Genomic DNA, 25550 nt, shown 5'->3' with positions numbered 1-25550 from the left:
TTGTCTCCTCCTTTCCTTATCCCTTTGCTTCCCCACTCTTCTTCTTTCCTACTTTCTCTTTCAGAGTGGGGCTAGACAAGAGAAGGAAAAATAATAGGGAATCATGGGGAATTATCAGTTATTGAAGAAGCAGCACTCTAAGAGGGCAAGAGCAGGAGCCACAGATCTCTTAAAGCTTAACTTCAGGAATTACCCTGTCACTTCTCCACATTTGTTGGCAAAAAAGATCACAGAATCAGCCCAGATTCAAGGGGAGGGAAGTAGACCGCCATTAAATGCAGAGTGGCAAAGAATTTGCAGCCCTCTTTAATCTACACAGCCACCTTTCCTCTCTCATTTACCTGGTATATATATTTTTAGTTCTTTCAGCAAAGCTATAATATTGCTTAAACTTGAAAATGACAGTTGTTACAAGACCCAAAAGTTTCTAATTTCTTGGCAGTTTGGGAAGTAACAGAAGACAGAACAAAGTAGGCCACACAATTTGTAATTTGTTTCACAGGTATAAAGAGCAACATAAACAGTCATTGGTTTGACTTCTCTTTGATCAGGGACTGATTCAAGAATTTCTGAATCCAGGTAAGCGTAAATAAGAAGAAAAGAAGAATGTTAGAAAGTTTTCTTTCCTTTTTTCTTTCATTTAGTGATGTCTGGGTCATGCTGGAGTTGTTAATTGTAGTCTTTCTCGTTTTCATTACCTGCACTCTTAGAAAACATGGTCACATTATTTACTGTATTAAAAATTAAACTAACACGATCTTAATACAAAACACAGCAGTTAATATACAAAATGAGACAGCAGACTATTAATGATCATGATTACAACCTAAAAGTCCTATTGCTTGGAATGATGAAACAATGGATGGTAATCTGTTATTGTGAACTGCAAATTATGGTTGCCAACATCAGCTAACAACGGCAACAAAAAAAACAAGACCGCAAGTACGGAATCTATGCATGCAGTATCTATTTGACACTAAAAATAGTTTTGCTTCAGCCCTATTCTTTGGATTATCTTAGGTTTTTTACTTACATAATTTTCTGCATCCATCACCAAAAATTAGGATCTCTTGTCTCCTGAGGATACAGGACTTTAATTGCTAAATTTGGGACAATCATTGGGGACAAATGGAGACATTTAGACATTCTGCATTGTCCCATGTTAACAACAGTTACCTTGATGCATTTGAAGCTACAGGCTTGAGTAGCAGTGCAACAGACCATATTCTGATCTTGCCTTTGGAGGTTTTTTGGCTATTTCAGATATATTTCATGTTTGATTTTTAGTATTTTTCCCCCCTCTCTCACAGTCACTACATTATAGTCTTTAAAATAGAGTAGGGAGAACAACAACTGTGTGTGTGTGTGTGTGTGTGTGTGTGTGTCTAGTATATAGTAAATTCACTTCATTTTTTGCAAAGATTGAAACCAAAAGGTTTCAGGACATGAAGAGCTAGAAATTTCTTGAGACCTGTTTGTAGACTATGTAATAACTTTGTTTCCTCATTCAAAAACATGCAAACATTCTACCCCATGACCTCCTATGTTTGAATCTGCCACTAAATCGTGAAAACATGGTGAAGATACTACCTCTTCACCATCATGACCTCTGTTGACTCTGCCTCTATAACTTCTGTGACCACTGTTTGGATGATGTGGGATTCCAAATGTTTCCACATTTGATCTTCTTTCTTTGGCCTAGGTTGGTTTACATTCTCTAATACCATCATAGGAGATTTTTATCAAAGAATGATTTAGTTTTGTCATAATAGCAATTAAGTTTGAGAATCTTCATCAGCATTTCCTTCACAGTTTGAGTACCAACTCTTGGGTCTCCTTTGTCTTCACCATTTACAAGCTTTACCTGTTTTTCAAGTTTATCTTCAAATTTAAGTTTACTGTCAGATTTTTTCCCTGTTGACTTATGCATTTCACGTTCAGAATTAAAATGTCATTGGTCCACTTCCCTGGATACTGAATTTCCTCTCTGACTCTGATGATCTTATCACCTTTCTTTGGAACAGAAGGAACATTGGACTCTTTGTCTCTTACAGTCATTTTCAAGTTGTTCATTTCCTGGCTTTGAAAGTTTGTGTGCATCAGCTTGGGATAAGTGAGTTTTTAGAGATTGTGTATTCTGTGTAAAGATAGAATCGCCTGCATTACTTTGGTATAAGATACTACCACTTGATATTTCTGTTCTATAGAAGATCAAAGAACTTTCAGAAACACTAACAGCACCAAACAGCTGCCTGATGATGAACTTGGACAGAACTAATTATATACAAGTATCCTGCCAAAAGGTCCATAGAAATCCACTGAATGGAATGAAGAAGTAGATAAAGAGAACACTGAACAGAAGCTGGATCCTGACGCAAAGAATATGTGGTTTTAGTGGCTCCTGAGGAATCTAATTTAATATCACTCTCAAGGCTATATTATATATGATATATATGCTATATATCATATATAATTATATGTAATATGTATAAACATCTTGAGATAGTCTTGGATAATCTTTTGATCTGTTTTCTGTTCAAAAGTACAAAGACTTTATAGATTCGGGATTTGAGAAAATCACCTCGGCTGGGTGATTTTTCTGCTTCATGTAGCATCTGTGGGAGTTATTCAGTGGTAGTTTGGCCGGTCTGGAGGTTCCAAGGTGGCTTCATTCAAATGTCTTGACTCTGGTAGATGTGGAGGGGTGGGCCCTTCTCTCCATGTAGTGTAAAGGCCTCTTCATCTGGTCTCTTCAGCAGGATACCTGTAGCATGGTGGCTTGGGGCTCCAGTAGACTGTCTTTGGAGAATCCTGACAGATTGTGAAGAAAGACTGGGGCAATAGTGCTACAGAGCTACCTGAAATTGCTTTATCAAGATTTTCTGACATTCACATTAAATTCCTCTTTATGTTTTCTTTTACTGGTTTTATATTTCTCAGTTGCAGGAGTTCTGTCGCAGTGATCCTTTTAAAAAAATTATCCTATTTTTCATTATTGCGAAACCTTATAGTGATAGTTTAAAAGTTATTAGGAAATATTTTAGGTCTATGAGAAATAAAAGAATAGTGTAGCAAAAACTCATGTTCTACTTACTAGCCGAAAGAAAACATTACCAGCATAGTTGAAGCAGGGGTAAACTCTGTCATTTTTGCATCCTCCTACTTCCAGGGTTAGCTACCATCCTTAATTTGGTAGTTATTATTCTCATGCATTTCTTTGCACTTTACTTTTTATATATTTATCTCTAAATGTGAGTGTGTGTGTGTAAGTTATTTTACATGTTTTAGAATATGAGTTATGTTCTGTATTTTTCCGCAACTTTCTTTTCGTTCCTAGAGCATCATTTGAGGGATTAACGTTGATAAGAATGGTTGTACTTTTATTTTCTTTGTCAATTAGTGTCTCATAGCATGCATATACTACAGTTTATACATTCCCCTGTTTGTAGAAATTTAGGTTGTATCCACTTTCATATTATTATATACATTGCTACTATGTATACCTTTGTATGTTTTATATTGCTGCCTTGAAATCTTTAAAAGTACATTTCCTTGTGCACGTGTGTTTCTCTAGGGCAGAGGTCAGCAAACTTTCTGTTTAAAGGGCCAGATAGTAAATGTTTTACACTTTGCAGTCTGAACACTCCCTGTTGCAATTACTCAGTGCTGCTATTTTAGCAAGAAGGCAGTCAGAGATGAGACATAAGTAAATGAATGTGGCTATGTGCCAGTAAAACTTGATGGACACTCAAATTTGAATATTTTATCATTTTTAGGTGTTATGNTCTGAGTTCTTGGGTCTCATAAAAACGGGCAGCAGTCCAGATTTAGCTGGTCCGTACCTCACTGACACCTCATCTAGTGTGTCCCTTAGTGATGGAATTATTGGGTCATGTGCAATTCCAGCTTCATGTAGATTGTCAAGTTGATCTCCGGACTGGTTTAACAGTTCTTAAATTTTCCAGTTTATATACATCATCACCCACTTTATAATGTTTGATAGTTTAGTTTTTGCCATTCAATGGGGTTATCAGATGGTGGTTTTAACTTAATAATACTCTGATCTATAGTGAGATTGAGTATCTTTATTGTTGAATTTAAAAATATATATTTTAATTATATATTTAATATTTTAATATTAATATTTAATTTGATATTTTATTATTAATATTTAATTTAATATTTTAATTTAATCTAGGCATCCTGGGTGCCTGGATGGCTCAGTCCATTGAGCATCTGACTCTGGCTCATGATCTCATGGTTCATGAAATCCAGCCTTACTTGTCAGGCTTCACACTGATAGCAACGAGCCTGCTTCAGATTCTCTGTCTCCCTCTGTCTGTGCCCCTCCCCCACTACCACACACTCTCCCTTTTTTTCTCTCTCCTTCTCTCAGAAATAAACATTAAACATTTTTTTAGTGCTCACTTTGGCAGCACATATACTAAAAAAAATTTTTTTAATGCTCATTATTCATGAACATTCAAAAAATATTGAGTGCCAACCTAGAGCTAAATCCCTGTTCCCTAAGTTTGGGACTCTTGAGTAAAGTAAACAAAATACACTATGAGTTTCTTTTTGTGCTTTTGTTTTTGTGTGATGTGTTTCTGTTCTTGATTGTTCATTCATATCTTCTGCCTATTTTGTTTTTCTCTTGGAATGTTGAGGTTCTTTATATACTCTGGATAGTAAACTTTGGTAGAATTTATGGATTGGGCATATATCTTATGAAATTATTGCTAATCTTCTAATGAATAATTTTCGAACAGAAATTTTTATTTATTTTGAAAGGGCATGCATGCAAGTGGTGGACGGGCGGGGGTGGGGGGGTGAGAGAGAGAGAGAGAGAGAGAAAGAAAGAGACTCCAAGCAGGCTCTGTGTTGTGTGCAGAACCCAATGAGGGGCTTGATCTCACAGACCGTGTGATCATGACCAGAGCCATAATCAGGAGTTGGACACTTAACAGATTGAGCCACACAAGAGACCCTTAAACAGAAGTTTTTAATGTAATGTAGTCATTTGTTGTTTTTTCCCAGTGGCTTGTGCTTTTTGTGATGTAAGAAATTCTTTGGTCTTATTGGTCCTTTGTATTGTAACTTTTTTGTTTTGTTAATTACAGTTCTTTGGTTTTTATGACAGCAGGAAAGTGCCAGTCAGGTAGGTATACAGGCTGGGTCAACAGAATTTGGTTCGTAGTGTATGTATTATGTTTTCCTTATACTGAAAAAAATATTTAAAGACTTTATTAAATACTTTTAAGTCTTATAAGGGATTAATATCCAAAATATATAAAGAACTCCTACAATTCAATACCAAAACCCCCAAATCCAGTTAAAAATGGGCAAAGGACCTGAATAGACATTTTCCCAAAGAAGATATACAAATGCCAACAGGTACATGAAAAGGTGCTCAACATCACTCATCGTTCCACTTCTAGGAATATATCTGAAGGAAACAATGTTAGAGGGGAGATGGGTGGAGGGATATGTGAAATAAGTAATGGGGATTAAGGAGTGCACTTGTGATGAGCACCAGGTATTTTATGGAAGTGTGGAATCACTATATTGTACACATGAGATTAATATTACAGTGTATGTAAAAACTTAAAAAAGAAAAAAGTACCAAAAAACTGCACCCATATGTTCTTAGCATTATTTATAATAGCCATGACATTGAAAAAGCCCAAGATCCATTGACAATGAATGGATAAAGAAATAGTAGTACACGTATATATAATGGAATATTATTCAGCCATAAAAATCAAGGACATTGGCACTGTGTGACAACGTGTATGGACCTTGAGGGCATTATGCTAAGTGAGATAATCAGAGAAAGACAGATACTGTATGATCTCACTTATATGTGGAATCTTAAAGAGATCAGATTTGTGGTTATCTGAGGCAGGAAGTGAGGTGAGGGTTGCGGACTTAGAGAAGTGGTCAAAAGGTACAAACTTCCAGTACTGAGGATTTAATGTACAAAATGATGACTATAGTTAACAACTGTTAACTAGTATTTTTTTTTTAAGTTGTTGAGCATAAATCATCAGAAGGAAAAAGTTTTCATCAGTTCTCATGTGATGAGTTGTCATCACGAGGAAAAGAACTTTTGTTTTGTATCTCTATTAAGTGATGGAAGTTAACTGGACTTATTGTGGTAATCCTTTCCCAATACATAGAAGTCAAATTATTATGGTGTACACCTTGAATTTATACAATGTTATGCCAATTATATCTCAATGAAATTGACTTTTTTTTCCCAACTATGCAAAGTATTTACTTATTTTTTTAAAGACTTTTTTTAAAAGGCAGTTTTAGGTTCACAACAAAGTTGAGAGGAAAGTACACAGATTTCCTATATACCTTCTACTCCCACGTGTGTGCATAGCTTCCACCTGTATCAATATCTCCCAATAGAGTGGTATATTTGTTACAATTGGTAAACCTACATTGACACAGCATAATCACCCAAAGTTCATATATATAGTATGATTCACTCTTGCTGTTGTATATAATTTGTGGGTTTGGACAGACCTATAATGACATGTATCCATTATCATTATCATAGGGAGTATTTTCAGTGCCATAAAATTCTGTGCTCCACCTGTTCATCCTTTAAACCTGCCTCCCCCAAAAGACTCTTAGTAACTACTGATCTTTTTACTGTCCCCATAGTTTTGCCTTTTCCAGAGAAGTGCCTTGGTGGATACATGCAGTAGAGCAATACCTGGGAGACTGGCTTTCTTTGAGGTACAGCCTAATGGTTTAGCCCACTCAGAATCATCCCAGATCTTCACCCAAGTCCCCTCTTCCTCTCCCTAAAAAAAACCATCATGAGAGAGACAGAGATACTCTGGTAAAGGGGCGCTAGCCACCATGCACAGGTATATATCCACAGAGGAAGTGGGACGCTATGCACCGGGCTTTAATAGTCTGGAGAGGTCTGCCCTCCTTGGCCAGAAAGTACTGCTAATTTTTTAGACAGAGAAAGTATTTTGTGCTCAAATAAACTTTAATTACATGAATTAAAAAGAAAAGTATACTTGAAATAAGTAGCTTCTTCAGATTTGCTGCTTTCAGTTAGTATTATGCATTTAAGTTTTGTGGGTTTTTTTCATGGCTTGATAGCTCATTCCTTCTTTGGGAAGTTAATATTCCAGGGTCTAGATGCACCGTAAGTTATCCATTCACTGACTGAAGGAGATCTTAGTTGTTCCCAATTTTTGGCAGTTAAAGCTGCTATAAACATTTGTGTGTAGATGTTCATGTGGATGTAAGTTTTTAACTCCTTAAATACCAAGTTAAATACCAAGGCGTGCAGTTGCTGTATGGTAACAGAATGTGTAGTTTTGTAAGAAATCCCAAACCAAACCGTTTTGTGTTCCCACTAGCAATAAGTGAGAATTCTTGTTCTACATCCTCTCCAGCAGTTGATGTTTTCAGCATTCCAGATTTTAGCTCTTTTAATAAGGGTGTATCTCATTGTTTTAATTTGCATATCCCTGATGATGTAGAGCATCTTTTCACATGCTTATTTGTTTTCTCTGTATCTTCTTTGGGGAGGTGTCTGTTAAAGTCTTTGCCCCCCCCCCTTTAATGTTCATTTTGAGAGAGAGTGCGCACACACGTGTGAGAGAGGGGGAGAGAGAGAATCTTAAGCAGTGTCCATGCTCAGGTAGAGCTGGACATGGGGCTTGATCTTAGGACCATGAGATTACCACCTGAGCTGATTTCATGAGTTGGGATGCTCAACTGAGATGCCCAGGCTCCTTCCTTTTTAAAAAAAAAAATTCTAGAAGAGTTGACACATAGTGTCATATTAGTTTCAGGTGTGTAACATAGTGATTCTACAAGCCTATTATGCTCACAACAAGTGTAGCTACTGTGTATCCCCATACAATGCTGTTATGGTACTGTTGACTATTCCCTGTGCTGTGCCTTTTATTCCTGTGATTTATTCATTCCACGATAGGAGACCTGTATCTTCTACTCCTATTCGCCCATTTTGCCCATCCTGAAACCCTCCTCCCCTCTTTTGGCCCATTTTTTTTATTTTGTTCTTCTTTTTTTAAACAAGCGGAGGGGGGACAGAGGTTCCAAAGTGGGCTCTGTGCTGACAGCAGAGAGCCCTATACAGGGCTTGAACTCATGAACCACAAGATCATGACCTGGGATGAATTTAGCTGCTTAACTGACTGAGCCATCCAGGTGCCCATTGGCCCATTTTTTAATTGAGTTTGTTTTCTTTTTAATGACTTTAAGAGTTCTTTGTATATTTTGGATACAGTCCTTTATCAGATGTGTCTTTTGCAAATATTTTCTCCCAGCCTAGATTGTTTTGACAATTTTCTTGACATTGTCTTTTGCAGAGCAGAAGTTCTTAATTTTAATGAAGTCCAGCTAATCAGTTCTTTCACGGATTGTGCCTTGGGTGTATGTAAAAAGTCATTATCATACTCAAGGTTATCCTTGATAAACTCCTCGTAGGAGTTTTATAGTTTTCCACTATAGTAAATTTTGAATTAATTTTTTGAAGGTTGTGAGGTTTGTGTCGAGTCATTTTGTTGCATGTTCAATTGTTTCAGCACCATTTTTTTGAGAAGACTTAACTTTTCTTACATTGTATTGCATATGCTCCTTCTTCATAGATCAACTAATTATCTTAATGTGGCTCTATTCTGGGTTCTCTTTCATTTACACTGATATTTCTATTCGTTTGCCAACACCACACTGACTTGATTACTGTAGCTTTATAAGTGATCTCAAAGTTGGATGGTTTCAGTCCTCCAGATTTGTTCTTCATAAATATTGTGGCTATTCTGGGTCTTTGGGCTCTCCACATAAACTTTAGAATCTGTTTCTCACCATCTACAAAATAACTTGCTGAGATTTTGATTGCAATTGCATTGAATTTGTAGATAATGTTGAGAAGAATTGGGAACTTGACAATATTGAGTTGTGCTATCCATGATATTTAGTTCTACTTTGATTACGTTTATTGGAGTTTTGTAGTTTTCCTCATAGCTCTTGTGCATAATTTGTTAGCCTTACAGCTAAGTATTATGTTTTGGGGCATGCTAATGTAAGTGGTATTGTGCTTTTAATTTCAAATCCCACTTTTTTATTATTGGCATATTGGAAAGCAATTGGACTTTTTGTATTAATCTTGTATTCTGCTGATAGTATAATTGCTTCTTAGTTGCAGGGTTTTTTTGGTGGATTATTTTGGATTTTATGTGTAAGTGATCATATCATCTCTGAACAAAGTTTTATTGCTTCCTTCCCAATCTATACCTCTCTTTTTTCCTTCTCTTGTTTTATTGAGTTAGCTAGAATTTCCAGTGCATTGTTGAAAAGGAATGATGAGAGGTCATTTCTCCCTTGTACCTGATCCCAGTGAAAAAGATTCAATTTCTCACCATTATATATAATGTTGGCTTTAGATTTTTGTAGATGCTCTTTATAAAGTTTAGGGAGTTCCCTAGTATTCCTAGTTTACTAAGTTTAAAAAATCTTGAATAGGAGTTGAATTTTATCAAGTGCATTTTCTGCCTCTATCAATATGATTGTATGACTTTTCTTTTTCAGCCTATTGATGAAATGGATTACATTAATTGATTATTGAATGTTGAACCAGCCCTGCAAAGCTGGGACAAATCCCATTTGGCCATGGTGCATGATTCTTAAACATTGTTGGATTCAGTTTGTTAACAGATGTCTCTATCTGGTTTGATACTAGGGTGATGTTGGTCTCATAGAATGCTTCTGTCTTCTGAAAGAGATAATAAAGAATTGATACAACTTCTTTCATAAATTTGGTTGAATTCACTAGTGAACCCATTTGGGCTTGGTGTTTTCTGTTTTGGAAAGTAAATATTGATTCACTTTCCTTAATAGAGGCTTATTTAGATCATCTGTTTCTTTTTGTGTAAGTTTTGGCAGTTTGTATCTTTCAAGGAAGTGATCCATTTATTTCATCTGGGTTATTAAATTTGGATATGGAATTGTTAATAGTATTTATTCTCCTTTTAATATCTATGTGATCTGTAGTGATGTTCCTTTTTCATTTATGATACTAGTAATTTGTGTCTTCCCCTTTTTTTTTTTTTTTCTGTTTGTTTATTTTGAGAGGAAGAGAGAATCCCAAGCAGGCTCCATGCTGTCAGCGTGGAGCCTGCTGCAGGGCTTCATCTCATGAACTGTGAGATGAACTGAGCCGACACCAAGAGTTGGATGCTTTAACCGACTGAACTATCCAGGCACTCCCATATCTTCCCTCTTTTTAATTAGCCTGGCTGGAGGCTTATGGATTATATCAGTCTTTTAAAGAACCAGATTTTGGTTTTGTTGATTTTTCTTTTTTGATTCCCTATTCAGTTTCATTGATTTATGCTCTAATTTGTGTTACTTCTTTCTTCTGCTTTAGTTTTGAACTGCTCTTTTTTTAGCTTCCTAAAATAGAAGCTTAGATGATGTATTTTAGATCTTTTTTTATACATGCTTTTAATGCTATAAATTTCCCTGTGTACACTGCTTTCACTATATCTCTCAAATTTGGTAAGTTGTGCATTCATTTTTATTTAGTTCAAAGTATTTTTATTTTTTTATTTAAAAAAATTTTTTTTATGTTTCATTTATTTCTGTGAGAGAGAGAGCGAGAGAGAGAGAGAGAGAGAGTGTGAGCGGGGGAGGGTCAGAGAGAGAGGGAGATACAGAATCTGGAGCAGGCCCCAGGCTCTAAGCTGGCTGTCAGCACAGAGCCCGACACGGGGCTCGAACCCACGAACTGTGAGATCATGACCTAAGCCGAAGTTGGTCACTTAACCGACTGAGCCACCCAGGCGCCCCTGTTCAAAATATTTTTAAATTTATTTTGAGGTTTCTTCATTGATTCATTTGTTATTTAGAGATGTTTTAATCTTCCATGTATTTTGGAATTTTCCACCTGTTGATTTCTAGCTTATCTTTCTGTTACAGTTTCTATTTTAATCCTTTTGTGGTCTGAGAGCAGACTTTGTGTGATTTCTGTTTCTGTAAATTTGTTAAAGTGTTTTATGGCCCAGAACGTAGTCTGTCTTAGTGATTGTTCCATGTGAGCTTGAGAAAAATGTGTATTTTTCTGTTGTTGGATAAAGTGGTCTGTAGATGTCCATAATCTCCAGTTGATTGATGGTATTATTGAGTTCACCTTTGTTCTCAGTGATTTTCTGCCCACTGTCACGGACCATTTCTAATATAGGAATGTTATAGTCTCCAACTATTAAAACAGGTTCTTCTATTTACTCTTGGAATTTTATTAGTTTTTGCTTCAAGTAGATTAACACTGTTGTTAGGTACATACATACATGTTAGGGATTGTTATGTCTTTGAAAATTGACTCTGTTGGGGCCCCTGGGTGGCTCAGTTAAGCATCTGACTTTGGCTCAGGTCATGATATCATGGTTCGTGGGTTCGAACTCCATGTTGGGCTCTGTGCTGACAGCTCCGAGCTTGAAGCCTGCTTCATTCAGATTCTGTCTTATTTACTCTCTTTGTCTGCCCCTCCCCCACTGTCACCTGCACACACGCGCACATGCTCTTTCTCATTCAAAAATAAACATTAAGAAATTTAAAAAGAAAATTGACTCTGTTAACATTATGTAATGCCCTTCTGTTTTTTAAAAAAATTTTAATGTTTAATTTTGAGAGAGAGAGCGCATGAGCACTAGTGGGGAAGGGGCAGAGAGAGAGGGGCGGAGAGACACAAAATCAAAAGCAGGCTACAGGCTCTGAGCTGTCAGCATAGAGCCCGATGTGGGGCTTCAACTCAGGAACCGTGAGATCATGACCCGAGCTGAAGTCAGACGCTTAACCGACTGAGCCACCCAGGCTCCACAGTAATGCCCTTCTTTATCTCTAATAACTTTTCTTGCCTAGACATCTGCTTTGTCTGAAAATATAGCTACTCCTGCTTTCTTTTGATAATTGTTAGTATGGTATACCTTTCCCCATCTGTTTACTTTTAATCTGTATGTGTCCATTTATTTATTTATTTAGTGTCTCTTTCAAGTATGTTTCTTGTAGATGGCATATGGTTGGGTCTTGTTTGATCTACTTTGACAACCTCTGTCTTTTGATTGGTGCATCTAAACCATTGATGTTCAGAGTGATTATTGATGTAGTTAGATTTAATGTCTACAGTGTTTTTTAAATTAAAATTTCAAAAGTTAATTTTTTAATATTTAAACAATTTTTCTAAAAGTTTATTTTTAAATAAAAGAGGAGAGGCAGAGAGAGAATCTCAAGCCAGCTCCATATTGTTGGCACAGAGCCCGACACAGGGCTCTAACTCATGCACTGTGAAATTATAACCTGAGCCGTAATCAAGAGTTGGACACTTAACTGACTGAGCCACCTAGGGGCCCCTAAGGTCTACATTATGTGTTACTGTTTGCTGTTTTTTGCAGAGTTTTTGTTTTGTGGATTATATTTTTAATTTTCAAATGTTGATTCTTTTGGAATAAACCCTACTTGATGAGTGTGTAATTTTCTTTACATATTACTGGATTTGATTTGCTAGTATTTTATTTAGGGTTTTATATTTGTCTCCATGAGAGAGTGATAATTTTCCTTCCTTGGATGTCATTGTCAGGTTTAGAATCCAGATACTCTCACTTTGCGAAGTCAGTGCAGAGTATTTCCCTTTCTTTCATTTTCTGGGATAATAAATGTGTTGCTATTTCTCAAAAGCTTGAAAGACATTAGTAGAGGGGTGCCTGGCTAACTCTGTCATTAGAGCATGTGACTCTTGGTCTTCGGGTTGTAAGATTGAGCCCCATGTTTGGGGTAGATGTTAAAAAAAAAAAAGAACAAAGATCTGGTTATGAGTGTACTTGTTACAACTAGGGTGTCACTGCTTTTTAGACCTTCTCAGAGAACAGAGCCTTAGTTCTGTATACTAACCCATGTTACAAGACATGCCTATATTTGTTCTCATATCTATCTGTATATATGTCAAATATGAAGTCATAGTGATATCTCTTACTCTGGTACCATTAGAATGAACAGAGTTCATTCTGGGTTCTTCTCTTGCTTATTTGTAACCTCTTTCTCTGACAGGGAGAAACCTTGCCATCCATTATACATAATTATTTGTCCAACCCCAGTATACATGTAAAGAAGTTTCAGATTTGCTCATAGTGATTTGTTCCTTCCCATTTCATAATTTTGGTAGTGAACTCCTATTCTTTGAAACTCTTTGAGCCTTGTATTTAAATTTTATATATTTTTAGAGAGGATTTATATTTGATTCTGTTAGTCATGTAGAGGCTTTTTGCAGGGGGAGGGGGTTTAAAATAGTTTACTATAGCAAAATATACATAACAGAATTTACAATTTTAACCATTTTTAAGTGTACACTTTTGGATTGTCATTAAGTACTTTTATAATGTACAGTCATCACTACCATTCATTTCCAGGGCTTTTTCATCATCCCAAACAAAAACTGTATACCAATTAAAAAATAACTCTCCATTCTTCTTTCTCCAGTCCCTGTTAACCTCTGTCCTACTTTCTGCTTCTGAATTTTCCCATCCTTGATACCTCATTTAAGTGGAGACATACAGTATTTGTTATCTTATGGCTAGTTTGTTTAATTCATTGTAATGTTTTCAGGGTTCATCCATGTTGTAGCATGTATCAGAATTTGATTCCTTTATGGCTGAGTAACATTCCTCTGTATGGTTATATATGTGTGTATATACACAGAACATTTTATTTATTCATCTTTTGCTGGACGTTTGAGTTGTTTTCACTTTTGGCTCTGTGATTAATGCTACTATGAATGTTGGTGTATAAGTTATCAGAGTCCATGCTCTCTGTTATTTTGGGTACATACCTAAAAACGAGATTTCTGGATCATAGGGTAATTCTGTTTAACTTTGTGAGGAACTGCCAAACTTTCCATGGTGGCTGCACTATTTTACATTCCCACCAACAGTGCACAGAATTCCCAATTTCTCCACATCCTTGCCAACACTTACTATTTCATGATTTTTAAAAAATAATGGCTAACCTAATGGCTGTGAAATAGTATCTCATTATAGTTTTGATTTGCATTTTTCTAACATCTAGTGATATTCAGAATCTTGTAAGACTATTTTAATTATAGGCTTTCCTGGGCCTGAAAATTCTGTTCCCAAACCTGAGTAATTGTGAACTTGTGGTTAGGAATTCCCTAACCACGTGTAAATACATTTTATTTGTCATCAGTTTAACCTAAAAACGCAGAGCAAAGGCAAGACATCATAATCATTCCTATTTTCTTTTAGTTTCTTTTTTTCCCCTAGTTCACCTAATTGGAGGGTTGCCCTTCAGATCTTCTGGTCATCAGTCTGACCTCTCATCTTGCTGGCATCCCAGACTTGACCTTAAAGCTCAGGATCTAGGTCATCAGGTTTTTGTCATACAGATGCCAGCTTCAGAATTCATTTATCTCTGAGTTCCCAGTTTCTGGTTGTTTATGGCTTCAGGGGGTTAGCCACTCACTTAAATTTTTTTTTAAACTCATTGTAAACATATATGGTGTTCTTATCTAGAGAATTTTCCTGAACATTGAGTTCACCATATTGTCAACACAGAAAACACTGATTTCTCCTTACTAAAAGGCAGAGATGACTGACTGAAGTAAAGGCTAGTGGTCTGGATATAGTTCTCATAAATAAGCCAAACAAAGTAACAGGTAGTAATTTGATCAGTGATCAAATATGGACATACATGGGTTGATTTTTATATATTTTATACATATCCATGTGCTCTGCCTCTACTTTTACTGTATCTTAGTAATTTGAGGTTCTTCTTGGTAACAAACTCATGCATATGGATAACTGTAAATTCATATTGAATAGCTCTGTTAATAAATATTTATCTCTGTTTTTATTTCAGCTTTGGCTAGATCAGAGTCTAAGAGAGATGGAGGTTTTAAAAATAATTGGAGCTTTGATCATGGAGACGAAAGTGAAGGAGATCCAGAAAAAGAGTAAGACTTTTCTTTCTTCCCTCACATAGTTTCTAAGAATGACATTCCATTAAAAAATGATTTATATTCCATGGAAATATTTTTAAGTGTATGGTATTCTTAAGAAAACGTCTTTTCTAGTAGCATCAAGGAAAGAAAAAGTAGATTTTTATTAAATAATTTTGTATTTTCATTTCTCTGTCTTTTGAAATGAATAATTATGTGCATGTAATACATGTAAGCTTATGATTAAAAATTGACGATTGAAGATTTTCAATTAAAGAAATTGTTCTTTTTTAATAGTATTTTTGATTTGAAAAGCTACTGTTTATCATGAGTAAGTGAACCCACATCAAGACCCCTGAATTTTGAAAGGTTAAGTCCTGTAGTATATCTTTCTTCCCAGTGGCCCCATCCATCTTAGATTACATTACTACCAGAGAAAACAGAAACTATATAAATGATAAACACAGATGTTAACTCAGACAGAAGTAAACAGAGTATTCATTACACTTTGTTAGTGTGCTTAGAATGACTTCTTTGTAAAATGTAAATGGTAGTTTTAATACAAACTTTTGTATATCATGAGATTTGTATTACATATTCACCATTGCTATTAGTGCCTTTGTTTATTGATTTTGTTTTCCACTGGACAGAACAAATTCAGAGATACACAAATATATACAAGAAGTTCTACCAACACTATAAGTATTTTTAAAAATTTCTACACAAAACATCATTCAGAGTATATTGGCTAATAAATAGTGTAGGTGCTTCACTTTTCTGTCTGGGTAACAGCTCCATGCATCATTACCACTTTCATGTGTTTTCACATAAGAGATATTGAACTGACTATAAACTTTTATTTGAAGGAGAGCTTTGAACTGGTAAGGCTTTCACCTAAAATTGGTATTTTGTGGTCGTCTTTCTATTGTTTTTTTTGTTTTTTATTTTTGAATTTAAAATAATTTTTATTAATAGATACTTAGTATTTATGTAATTTTGAAAAATTGGAATTAAATCCAAAATTGAGTAGAAAGTATACTACCTTTTCGACATTTTTGTAAAATGTTTGGAAAAAAGAGAATTTTTACTACTAAAAAAGTTGGGATGTATAGAAGTAGCAATGAAACAAATATTTTATATTTTTATTATAAGTAACTAAGATTTTACTAAAAATAGCTCAGCAGAGTTGTCTTTAGAAGAATGTATTTTAACTTTATTAGAAAATTCGTCATGATTATATAAAAAAATTTGTATTTTAAGGTGTTACATGTTCTGTGTATTTCATTTATGAATCATACTCTTTGGATTATCATTATAAGAGGATCCTTAGGAGCTTCAGCTTTTTTAATATTTTGAGATTAAATAGATATGTCAGTCTGATCTTTTAGACTCTCAGGCCAATGATTCTGAAGTGTTGATATTTCCAGGAGTTGCAAAGGTGTAACCATTTTACTGTGGTAACACCATCAATTACTTTCTTTATATCAGCTAAGGTTTTCTTACCAGATTTTTTTTTCTATTTCATTTCTCTGTTATTTCCCCCTAATTTTAAATCCAAGACAAAGGAAATATGAGTGACTGTATATGAAATCTGTAATTTGGAAAGCAAAAATTATAGCTGAATCTGGCCCATCGTTAGATTTTGTTAATAGTTTTATTGGAACACAGCCACACATGTGGTCTGTGGCTGCTTTCATACCAAAATGACAGAGTAGTTGGTATAAAAACCATGTTTACTCTCTGGCCCTTTATAGGAAAAGTTTGCTGATCCCTAAATTAGGTAAGCAAAGAGAATAAAACTTATGAATTTAATGTATGGGTTGCAAATATCACTTAAGGTTTTTTCTCCCCTTGTTTTATGTATAGTGAGGCAAATCTACTCAGTGTGGGTGAAGATGAGGATTCTGAGACCTCAAAAGGGAAAAAGGCAAGTGTTGCTTTTCTGATTTTTTTGGGGGGGTAAATTTTTTAGGTTATATACTAAAAACTAATATTTTCAAAGATTTATATATATATTTTTCTAAAGTTTATTTATTTTGAGAGAGAAAAAGTGAGTGGGGGTGAGAGAGAGAGAGAGAGAGAGAGATTAAGAGAATCCTAAGCAGGCTCTGTGCTGTCAGTGCAGGCTGAGGTGGGGCTCAGGTTCATGAACCATGAAATCATGACCTGAGCTGAAATCAAAAGAGTCAGATGCTCAACTAACTGGCTACCCAGGCACCTTGCGATATAACCTTAATTTGCATTTCTCTTATTAAGAGTAAGGTTGAATGCGTTTTCTTTCATATGTGTAGTTCATTTATTTTTCATTTTTGATACGTGCTAGTTAATATCTTTGCCTGTTTTTTAATTTAGTCTTTAGAATATTATTGATTCATATGAGTTCTTATATTAAGTCTAAGCCACACATTTTTTTCACATCTCTGAAATCTATCTAGGTGCATAATAATGGCCTGACATAGTTCAGTTAGAAAAATTTGTTTGCTTATTTGTATTACATTTGTATTTACGATGATATGTATCTTACAATGGTTTCTTAGATTGATGAAATAGAGTCTTGGAGAAATTAATCCCTTGCTGTGATGTTATCTGCTAATAGTTTATAAATTTTTTTTTTTTTTTAACTAGTCTTTTGTGTTTGGTTTTAGTGACTATTGCCTTGGAGAAAAATTATGTTGTCAAAGTATTGATCTTTTTTCCTTTTATGGCTTTTGGGTTTTGTGCCTTTTTTCCTAATGATGTTAACTTAATTACTTACTTGCTTTGTCCTATGAGATAGTTTCACAATACCAATACAAATATAATTACTAGTAAAATACTGAAAAAATTTTTTTCCTTCTGTTTTCTTGTTGGTGTTTGGTGGCACCATGAGGTATATCCTACTAGGAATGAGTATTTAAATTACTGTGTTGTGGTTTTTTTTAAGTGAACTTTAAAAAAACCTTTTGTTTATTTATAATAAGTAATCTTTACACCCAACCTGGGACTTGGACCCACAGCCCCAAGATCAAGAGTTGCATGCAGCTCTAAGTCAGCCAAGTGCCCCTAAATTACTTTTTTTTAAATCAATTAAAATGATTTAGTTTGTTTTATAAGTATGCAAAAAATATTACATGATTTGAAAGTCCTATCTACAAAAGAAGTTTTATTCAGAGAAGTCTAGGTTTTGTTCTGATTTCCTCTATACTTTTCTCTCTAATAGGCAACCTTTTAAAAAAAATTACACGGTTTAGTGTTTCATCGTTCTTTTCTTTCTTTTTTTAATTAAAAAATTTCTTAATGTTTGTTAATTTTTGAGAGAGAGAGTGAGAGCAAGAGAGTACAAGCAGGGAGGGGCAGAGAAAGAGAGGGAGACATAGAATTTGAAGAAGACTCCAGGCTCTGAGCTGTCAGCACAGAGCCCAACATGGGTCTTGAACTCATGAACTACAAGATCTTGACCTGAGCCGAAGTCGAACACTTAACCAACTGAGCCACCCAGGCGCCCCTCTAGCTTTTATTTTAACATCTTGATTCCTTGCAGCACTTACTGTTTAGGTGTTCTTTAGGTAGACAGAAATATAGTGAACTTTGCAGGGAAAAATAAAAGGTGTTTTCAGTTACTTCTGTGACATTGGTTTTCAATTTATGTAGTGTTTTTCCTTTTTTTTTTTAAAAATTGTTTTTAATGTTTATTTATTTTTGAGAGAAAGACAAGAGTATGAGCACAGAGAGAGAGGGAGACAGAATCAGAAGCAGGTGCAGGCTCTGCACTATCAACACAGAGCCCGACGCGGGGCTCCAACTCACATACTGCGAGATGATGACTTGAGCTGAGGTCAGATGCTCAACTGACTGAGCCACCCACGTGCCCCTTTAATGACCTTTTTTTTTTTTTAAACATTTATTTATTTATTTATTTATTTATTTTGAGAGACCGGGTGTACGAGTGGGGGGAGGGGCAAAGAGAGGGGAGAAAGAATCCCAACCAGGCTCTGGCACTGTCAACTCAGAGCCTGATGCAGGACTCAGTCTCACAAACCGTGAGATGATGGCCTGAGCAAAAATCAAGAGTTAGATGCTCAACCGACTGAACCACCCGAACTTCCCTTTAATGTGCATTATAAATGTCTAATCATTTAGCAGAATTTTTTTAGATTATCTTCTTATTTGATATTGTTACATGCTAAATGTCTTGAATACTTGTTTTTTTGTTAAATTGATTTAGTTGAGGGGCGCCTGGGTGGCTTAGTCGGTTAAGCGTCCGACTTTCGCTTAGGTCATGATCTCGCGGTTCGTGGGTTCGAGCCCCGCGTCGGGCTCTGTGCTGACTGCCAGCTCGGAGCCTGGAGCCTGTTTCAGTCTGTGACTCCCTCTCACTCTGACCCTCCCCTGCTCACGCTGTCTCTCTCTCTCTCTCCTAGAAATAAATAAAACATTAAAAAAAAAAAATTGATTTAGTTGATGTGTGGTAAGTTTGGGTAGATGATAAACATATGTTGATAATTTTTACACATTTTATAGTCCAAATGAAAGATTTATTCATGTTACAAACATGTATTGATCACAGTGTTCCTGATGCTAGTGAACAAAGTAGACAAGTTTCTTTTTTCTATGGAGCTTAAATTCTACTAACTGATTATGTTCGTTTGTTGCTTAATGAATAATATATAATATGGAATTGGCAACTTAAGGCTCACAGGCCAAATCTGGCCTACAGTCTATGGCTGAAGAACCATTTTTAAATGATATCCTCAAAATCAAAAGAATACTGTTTTATTACTTGCAAATATTATATGAAATTTAAATTTGTTTATAAATAAAATTTTATTGGAAAACAGCTATGCTCATTTGTTTCTTGTCTATTACTACTTTCATGCTACAACACAAATTTGAATTGTTTGGATAGAGTTGAGTAGTTTCAGCAGAGACTGTATGACCTACAAAGCCTAAAATACTTGCTATGTGGCCCTTTGCAAAAAAGGTTTGCTGATCCCTATCCCATTGTTTATACTATGTAAAGGTATTCCATATGGATTGATATCCAGTTGAGAGAAACAATTTTTTGGATGGGTAATATATTAGAGTAGTTCATCAGAATATCAGATTCTCGGCCTGCTAACAATTGTCTATTTTATAGGATGGTTGTGAGAATTGTTAGGCTGTGTAACTTACATAGTACATGGCTCTAGTAAGTCTTCTACCAGTAGCTAAGGGCTGTATTTATAGTTGGTTTGGTAACTATGATTGTTTTGTGCTCATCCTTCTGTCTATAGTAGTTTCCTGATCCTATGCTTGCATTAGATAGAAAACTGTGTCAGGCTACTAAACAGAGGGGCAGAGGGGAAGAAAAATTAAAGCTTTTCAGGGACGTCCAGATTGAATATATCGTCTTCAACTTTAGTAGTAGTAGTTCTCTAATGTGTGAGATAGTTATCCATAAATTAATGGCTTGATTTTTACTTTCTTGATTTCTCGCAATAATCTGATGTAGATTAGCAAATGAAGAGTATAAATAAAATGAAGGGAAATAAATATTATTAGAGAGAAGATGTGCTAGAGATCTAAAAGTTATATGTTGTATTTTTTAAACGTGTTTATTTTTTATTTATTAAAATTTTTTTAATTTTTATTTTTGAAAGAGAGAGTGCTAGCAAGGGAATGGCAGAGAGAGGGGGAGACACAAAATCCAAAGCAGGCCCCAGACTCTGAGCTATCAGCACAGAACCCCGTACAAGGCTCAAACTCACCAACTGTGAGATCATGACCTGAGCTGAAGTTGGACGCTTAAGTGACTGAGCCACCCAGGCTCTTGTATAAAAAGTTTTTTTTAATGTGTTTATTTTTGAGAGAGACAATGTGTACATGTGTTGGGGAGGGGCAAAGAGAGAGGGAGACAGAGAATCTGAAGCAGGCTTCATGCTGTCAGTGTGAAGCCCAGTGTGGGCTCGAACCCAGGAACTGTGAGATTATGACCTGAGCAGAAGTCAGACACTCAACTGACTGAGCCACCCAGGTGCCCCCTCTATGTTGGATTTTAATTTAGCATTATTTTTAAGTGTTCCAGAAGCTAGAATTCTGTCCTATAGGTTTGTAATTGTGTNTGACCCTCCCCTGCTCACACTGTCTCTCTCTCTCTCTCCTAGAAATAAATAAAAAAAAAAAATTAAAAATAAATAAATAAATAAATAAACTGTTGGGAGTCTTTTGGTAATTTGATGGTATAGTAAAAGATTTTCATGAGATATAGTCCTATCTGACAAAGTTGGAAGTACTGGTTTTCTTCTTGCCAACTGAAGTGTATGTAGTTTTTGATTGTAACCTATAGGCAACAGAATTGGGAAACTTAGGAATTTTGTTAGATAGATCCTCTTGGTTTTTTTTTTTTTTCACATTTATTGNCGCGAGATCATGACCTAAGTGAAAGTCGGACACTTAACCGACTAAGCCACCCAGGCGCCCCTCACATTTATTGATTTTTGAAAGACAGAGACAGAACACTAGTTGGGGAGAGGCAGAGAGACAGGGAGACACAGAATGAGAAGCAGGCTCCCCCGGTTCTGAGTTGTCAGCACAGAGCCCGATGTGGGGCTTGAACCCATGAACTGTAAGATCATGACCTGAGCCAAAGGTGGATGCTTAGTTGACTGAGTCACCCAGGCACCCCTTGTTTTTTTTAATTTTTTTTTGTTTTTTTTAACGTTTATTTATTTGAGAGAGAGAGCGCACGCATGCGTGCCCCTGTGCATGAGAGGGCCAGAAAGAGGGAGGGAGAGAATCCCAAGCAGGTTCCATGCCATCAGGACAGGGCCATGGGACTTGATCCTACAAACCAAGGCATGAGATGGTGAACTGGGTCGAATTGAGAGTAGGATGCTTAACCGACTGAGCCACCCAGGTGCCCCAGATCCTCTTGCTTTAATGATGGGCTTTGGGTTGTCTGTTGCTGTGCCCTAATGCTTTCTCAAAAAATTTTTGAAAATGTATGAGCATTTAATATATGGTTGAATTAGCTGAGTTATATGCCAGTATATTAGATATGATTTGGCTTAAACAATTCTTAAGAGGAAAGATTAACTTTCTACATTGATATAAAGGAATATTTGACGCAGTTCCTTTTTTTAATCTGTAGGATATTTTGTATCCTAATGTATCCTAGTTTGTGTCCTAATGTTTCTGAAATAATATGGTTTGTTTTTGCTTTTTTCTTGTTAAGCCAATATATATATTTCTACAAGAGCATTATAAAAATTTCTCATGCAGTATAGTATAGAAACACATAGACTTTGGAATCAGACCAGTCTTTAAATGTTTAAAGCCATTTAACTAGTTTGGACAAGTTACTTTGCTTTTTCAGTTCACTAATCTTCATAGCATAAGGATAGAATGTCAATAGAGTTTAAATGATATGTGGTGGAGAGATTTTGTTAAGGAGAGAGAACTGAAGTGGGAAATTAATTCTTTCACTCAATAGCAGCAAGTAAGTGACCTGATGTTTTAGGTATGGTTGCTGAATCCCAATCTGAAGAACTGATATGTATAATGTATGGATATTAAATATAAAGTAACTAACATGCTATTCATAGTAAGTATTCACTAGATATTAGTTTTTGTAATTGCTTAGGTAGGATCAGTCTTTTTCTTTTTTCTTTCTTTTTTTTTTTTTTTTTAGTTTTTTTAGAATTTATTTATTTTGAGGGTCGCCTGAATGGCTCAGCTATTTAAGCCTCTGACTTCGGCTTAGGTCATGATCTCACGGTTTGTGAGTTTCAGCCTTGGGTTGGTCTCTGTGCTGACAGCTCAGAGCCTGGAGTCCACTTTGGATTCTGTTTCCCTCCCTCTCTGCCCTTCCCCCACTTGCGCTGTCTTTGTCTTTATCTCAAAAAAAATTTTTTTTATGTTTATTTTTTGAGATAGAGACAGCGCAAGGGGTAGAGGGCAGAAAAGGGGGCAGGATAGAGAATCTCAAGCAGGCTCTGCACTGTTAGCAGGGAGCCCACCATGGGTTGTGAATTCACAAACCTATAAGATCATAACATGAACTGAAACCAATACTTAACCAACTGAGCCACCCAGGTGTCCTTATATGATCAGTCTTTAATGGAACCTTTTGCTTCTGAGATTCTTAACAGCCTATGTATCAAAATCACCCAGAGCATTGGCTCTCCAATATTCGTGTACCTGAGTATCACCTGGAAAGTATGATAAAAATATTGCTGGACCCCACTTCCAGAGTTTCTGATTTAGATCTGGAGTGGAACCTGATAATTTGCATTTTAAATGTTTGTAAACAATGCTGGTTCTGCTGGTCCAGCAACCACACTTTGAGAACCATTCATTGACTTAGGGCATTTTTTCAAAATAACATGGGAGAAGGCCTAGGTCACAATGACTGGATAGGCCTAATTTTTCTCAGATGAATGCGTCTTAATGACCAGTTGTTGGGCTAAGAGAGGATACCTGCATTTCTAAATGAGTAGGATCTGTTGATTACTGAATTCCTACCTATCTGCCCATTGCAGGGCTAGGCAATTTGTATATATTTTTAATGCATGAAATAACCCTATGACTACAAGGAAAGTTACCTGGCTAGAAAGAGACAAGTCTGTTTGATTCCTAAATTGTTATTTTTTCACAATAATGCTATTCACCAAATGCAAAAGAGATGATATTCTTCTAACAGAAATGAAAGAGTGTGATAATCACATTATCTTTATCCCCTATGGGTTTTTTCACCCGTTTTCAATTGTTTCCCTTGATTTTGACCACGTTGTCCAATTTCTTTGAGCCTGCTATGAATGTTAACTGCATATGAAAAATCACAGAGGTAGTTGGAGGCCTAGAAAATTATTTTTTCGAAGTGAAATATATTTACTTTTGGCTTGTTACTAGGAGCATTAGCAATCTCAATCTCAGATCACCTTAATCCAGTGGTTCTTTAAATGTGTTCTCTGATCAGCAGTAGCAGCATCACTTGGAGACTTGCTAGAAATGCAGATTCTTAGGCCCACTCTAGACCTAATGAATAAGAATAAACTGTAAAAGGTTGGACACAGCAATTTAACAAACCATTCAGGTAATTCTGATTTACACTAAACATTTGAGAACTTCCTTAATTGAACAGAAGGTTGAGATGATTAGAAGCTGGATTTCAATCTGTATGAAGGCTGTTACTCATAGGCTATAATTGTGATCCAAATTTTGAGGGTTTATGAGGCCCTTCACGATCTGCATCTTTTTGTCTTCTAGCTCACTGTCAGAAGTTCAGACTTAGCCTCTCAGTTGCATCCTTTGGAATTAGTAGATGCCTCCGGGGAAAATACAAATCTGGGCTCAGATCTCTTGGGTTTCTTGTTCCTGATCTTAGTTCTTAATTCTTCACTGCCTTCAGAGTCCTCATATGTGTCAGACATACATTTTTTTAATTTGCATTTTGTCCAGCTTTTTTTCTAGTTGTTTTCAGAGGGTAGAAGTATATTGATCTGCATTACTTACTGTGCCATTACCAGAAATGGAGGAGTCAGAAGCACATGGCTGTAAAAGATTAGGAAGTAACAGAATGTTTCAAGGAGGAGAAAGTGATAAGCAGTGTGTCAAAAATAGGTCTTCTTGGGGGCACCTGGGTGGCTCAGTCAGTTGAGCGTCCGACTTCGGCTCAGGTCATGATCTCGCAGTTCGTGGGTTCAAGCCCCGCATTGGCTCTGTGCTGACAGCCAGCTCAGAGCCTGGAGCCTGTTTCAGATTCTGTGCCTCCCTCTCTCTCTGACCCTTCCCTGCTCACGCTCTCTCTCTCTCTCTCAGAAATAAATTAGGAAAAAAAAAAAAGATCTTCTTGGAATTTGGTAATATAGATATGCCTAAAAATAAGAATAGTGTTGGCACAATGTACTCTGTCCTCAGGAGGACTTTTTTGTGAGATATTTTTTAGGGAACTGTTAGGTTTCTGCAGAAATCAATTGGGGAATAAAAGCCAAGTTTGTATCTTCCTACAGCTGTATTTTCTTGTAAATGAGTGAAAAATATTAGGCTACCATTTCAAAAATAAATAAGAGAGGTACCTGGGTGGCTCAGTCGGTTGGGTTTCCGACTTTGAGCTCACAGACTGGTCTCATGGTTTGTGGGTTCGAGCCCCATGTCAGGCTCTGTGCTGACAGCCTGGAGCCTGCTTCGGATTCTGTGTCTCCTTCTCTCTGCCCCTGCCTCCCCCCCACCCCCCACTTGTGCATGCGCTCTCTCTCTCTCTCTCTAAATTGAATAAACATTTAAAATAAAAAAACTTAAGAATAATAAATATGAATGATTTTGAAAATCTTGTTTTTAGGTAAATCATCACTAAGAACTGAGGACCTTTGTCTTATGAGTCTGAAAGCAACTTTAAATGTCTGATGAGATGAATGTAGTAAGAGTAGGTGTCTTTGTTTAAAAGAACTTTCCAAGGAATGGGCCATCCTATTGTCAATCATTGTAATCTCCCCAAAGTGATTATTGATATGTTCTATATTATCATTTGCAACAATGAAAGTATCAAGACATTTCAGTTTCTGTGTTTGTATAGAAACTCTGATGTTAAGGC

General features: G+C 36.0%; 1 protein-coding gene and 1 pseudogene across 6 annotated transcripts in view; one reads left to right on the top strand and one right to left on the bottom strand.

The window, feature by feature from the left end:
- SENP6 (SUMO specific peptidase 6) overlaps positions 1-25550 on the top strand; it is a 109310-nt gene that overhangs the window by 6413 nt on the left and 77347 nt on the right. For all 6 annotated transcript variants that reach the window (XM_077770200.1, XM_077770191.1, XM_077770213.1 and 3 more), the window contains exons 2-3: positions 14923-15016; positions 16868-16928. In XM_077770200.1, the coding sequence (XP_077626326.1) occupies positions 14923-15016; positions 16868-16928 (155 nt within the window). The remainder of the gene's footprint in view (positions 1-14922; positions 15017-16867; positions 16929-25550) is intronic.
- On the bottom strand, positions 1504-7446 carry LOC144236710 (protein LSM14 homolog A-like; annotated as a pseudogene).

This window comes from Crocuta crocuta, unplaced genomic scaffold, assembly GCF_008692635.1.
Source record: "Crocuta crocuta isolate KB4526 unplaced genomic scaffold, BGI_CrCroc_1.0 scaffold270, whole genome shotgun sequence".
NCBI classification, from domain to species: domain Eukaryota; kingdom Metazoa; phylum Chordata; class Mammalia; order Carnivora; family Hyaenidae; genus Crocuta; species Crocuta crocuta.
Note: the sequence above shows the minus strand (reverse complement) of the source record. Positions and strands in the feature narration are given on the sequence as shown.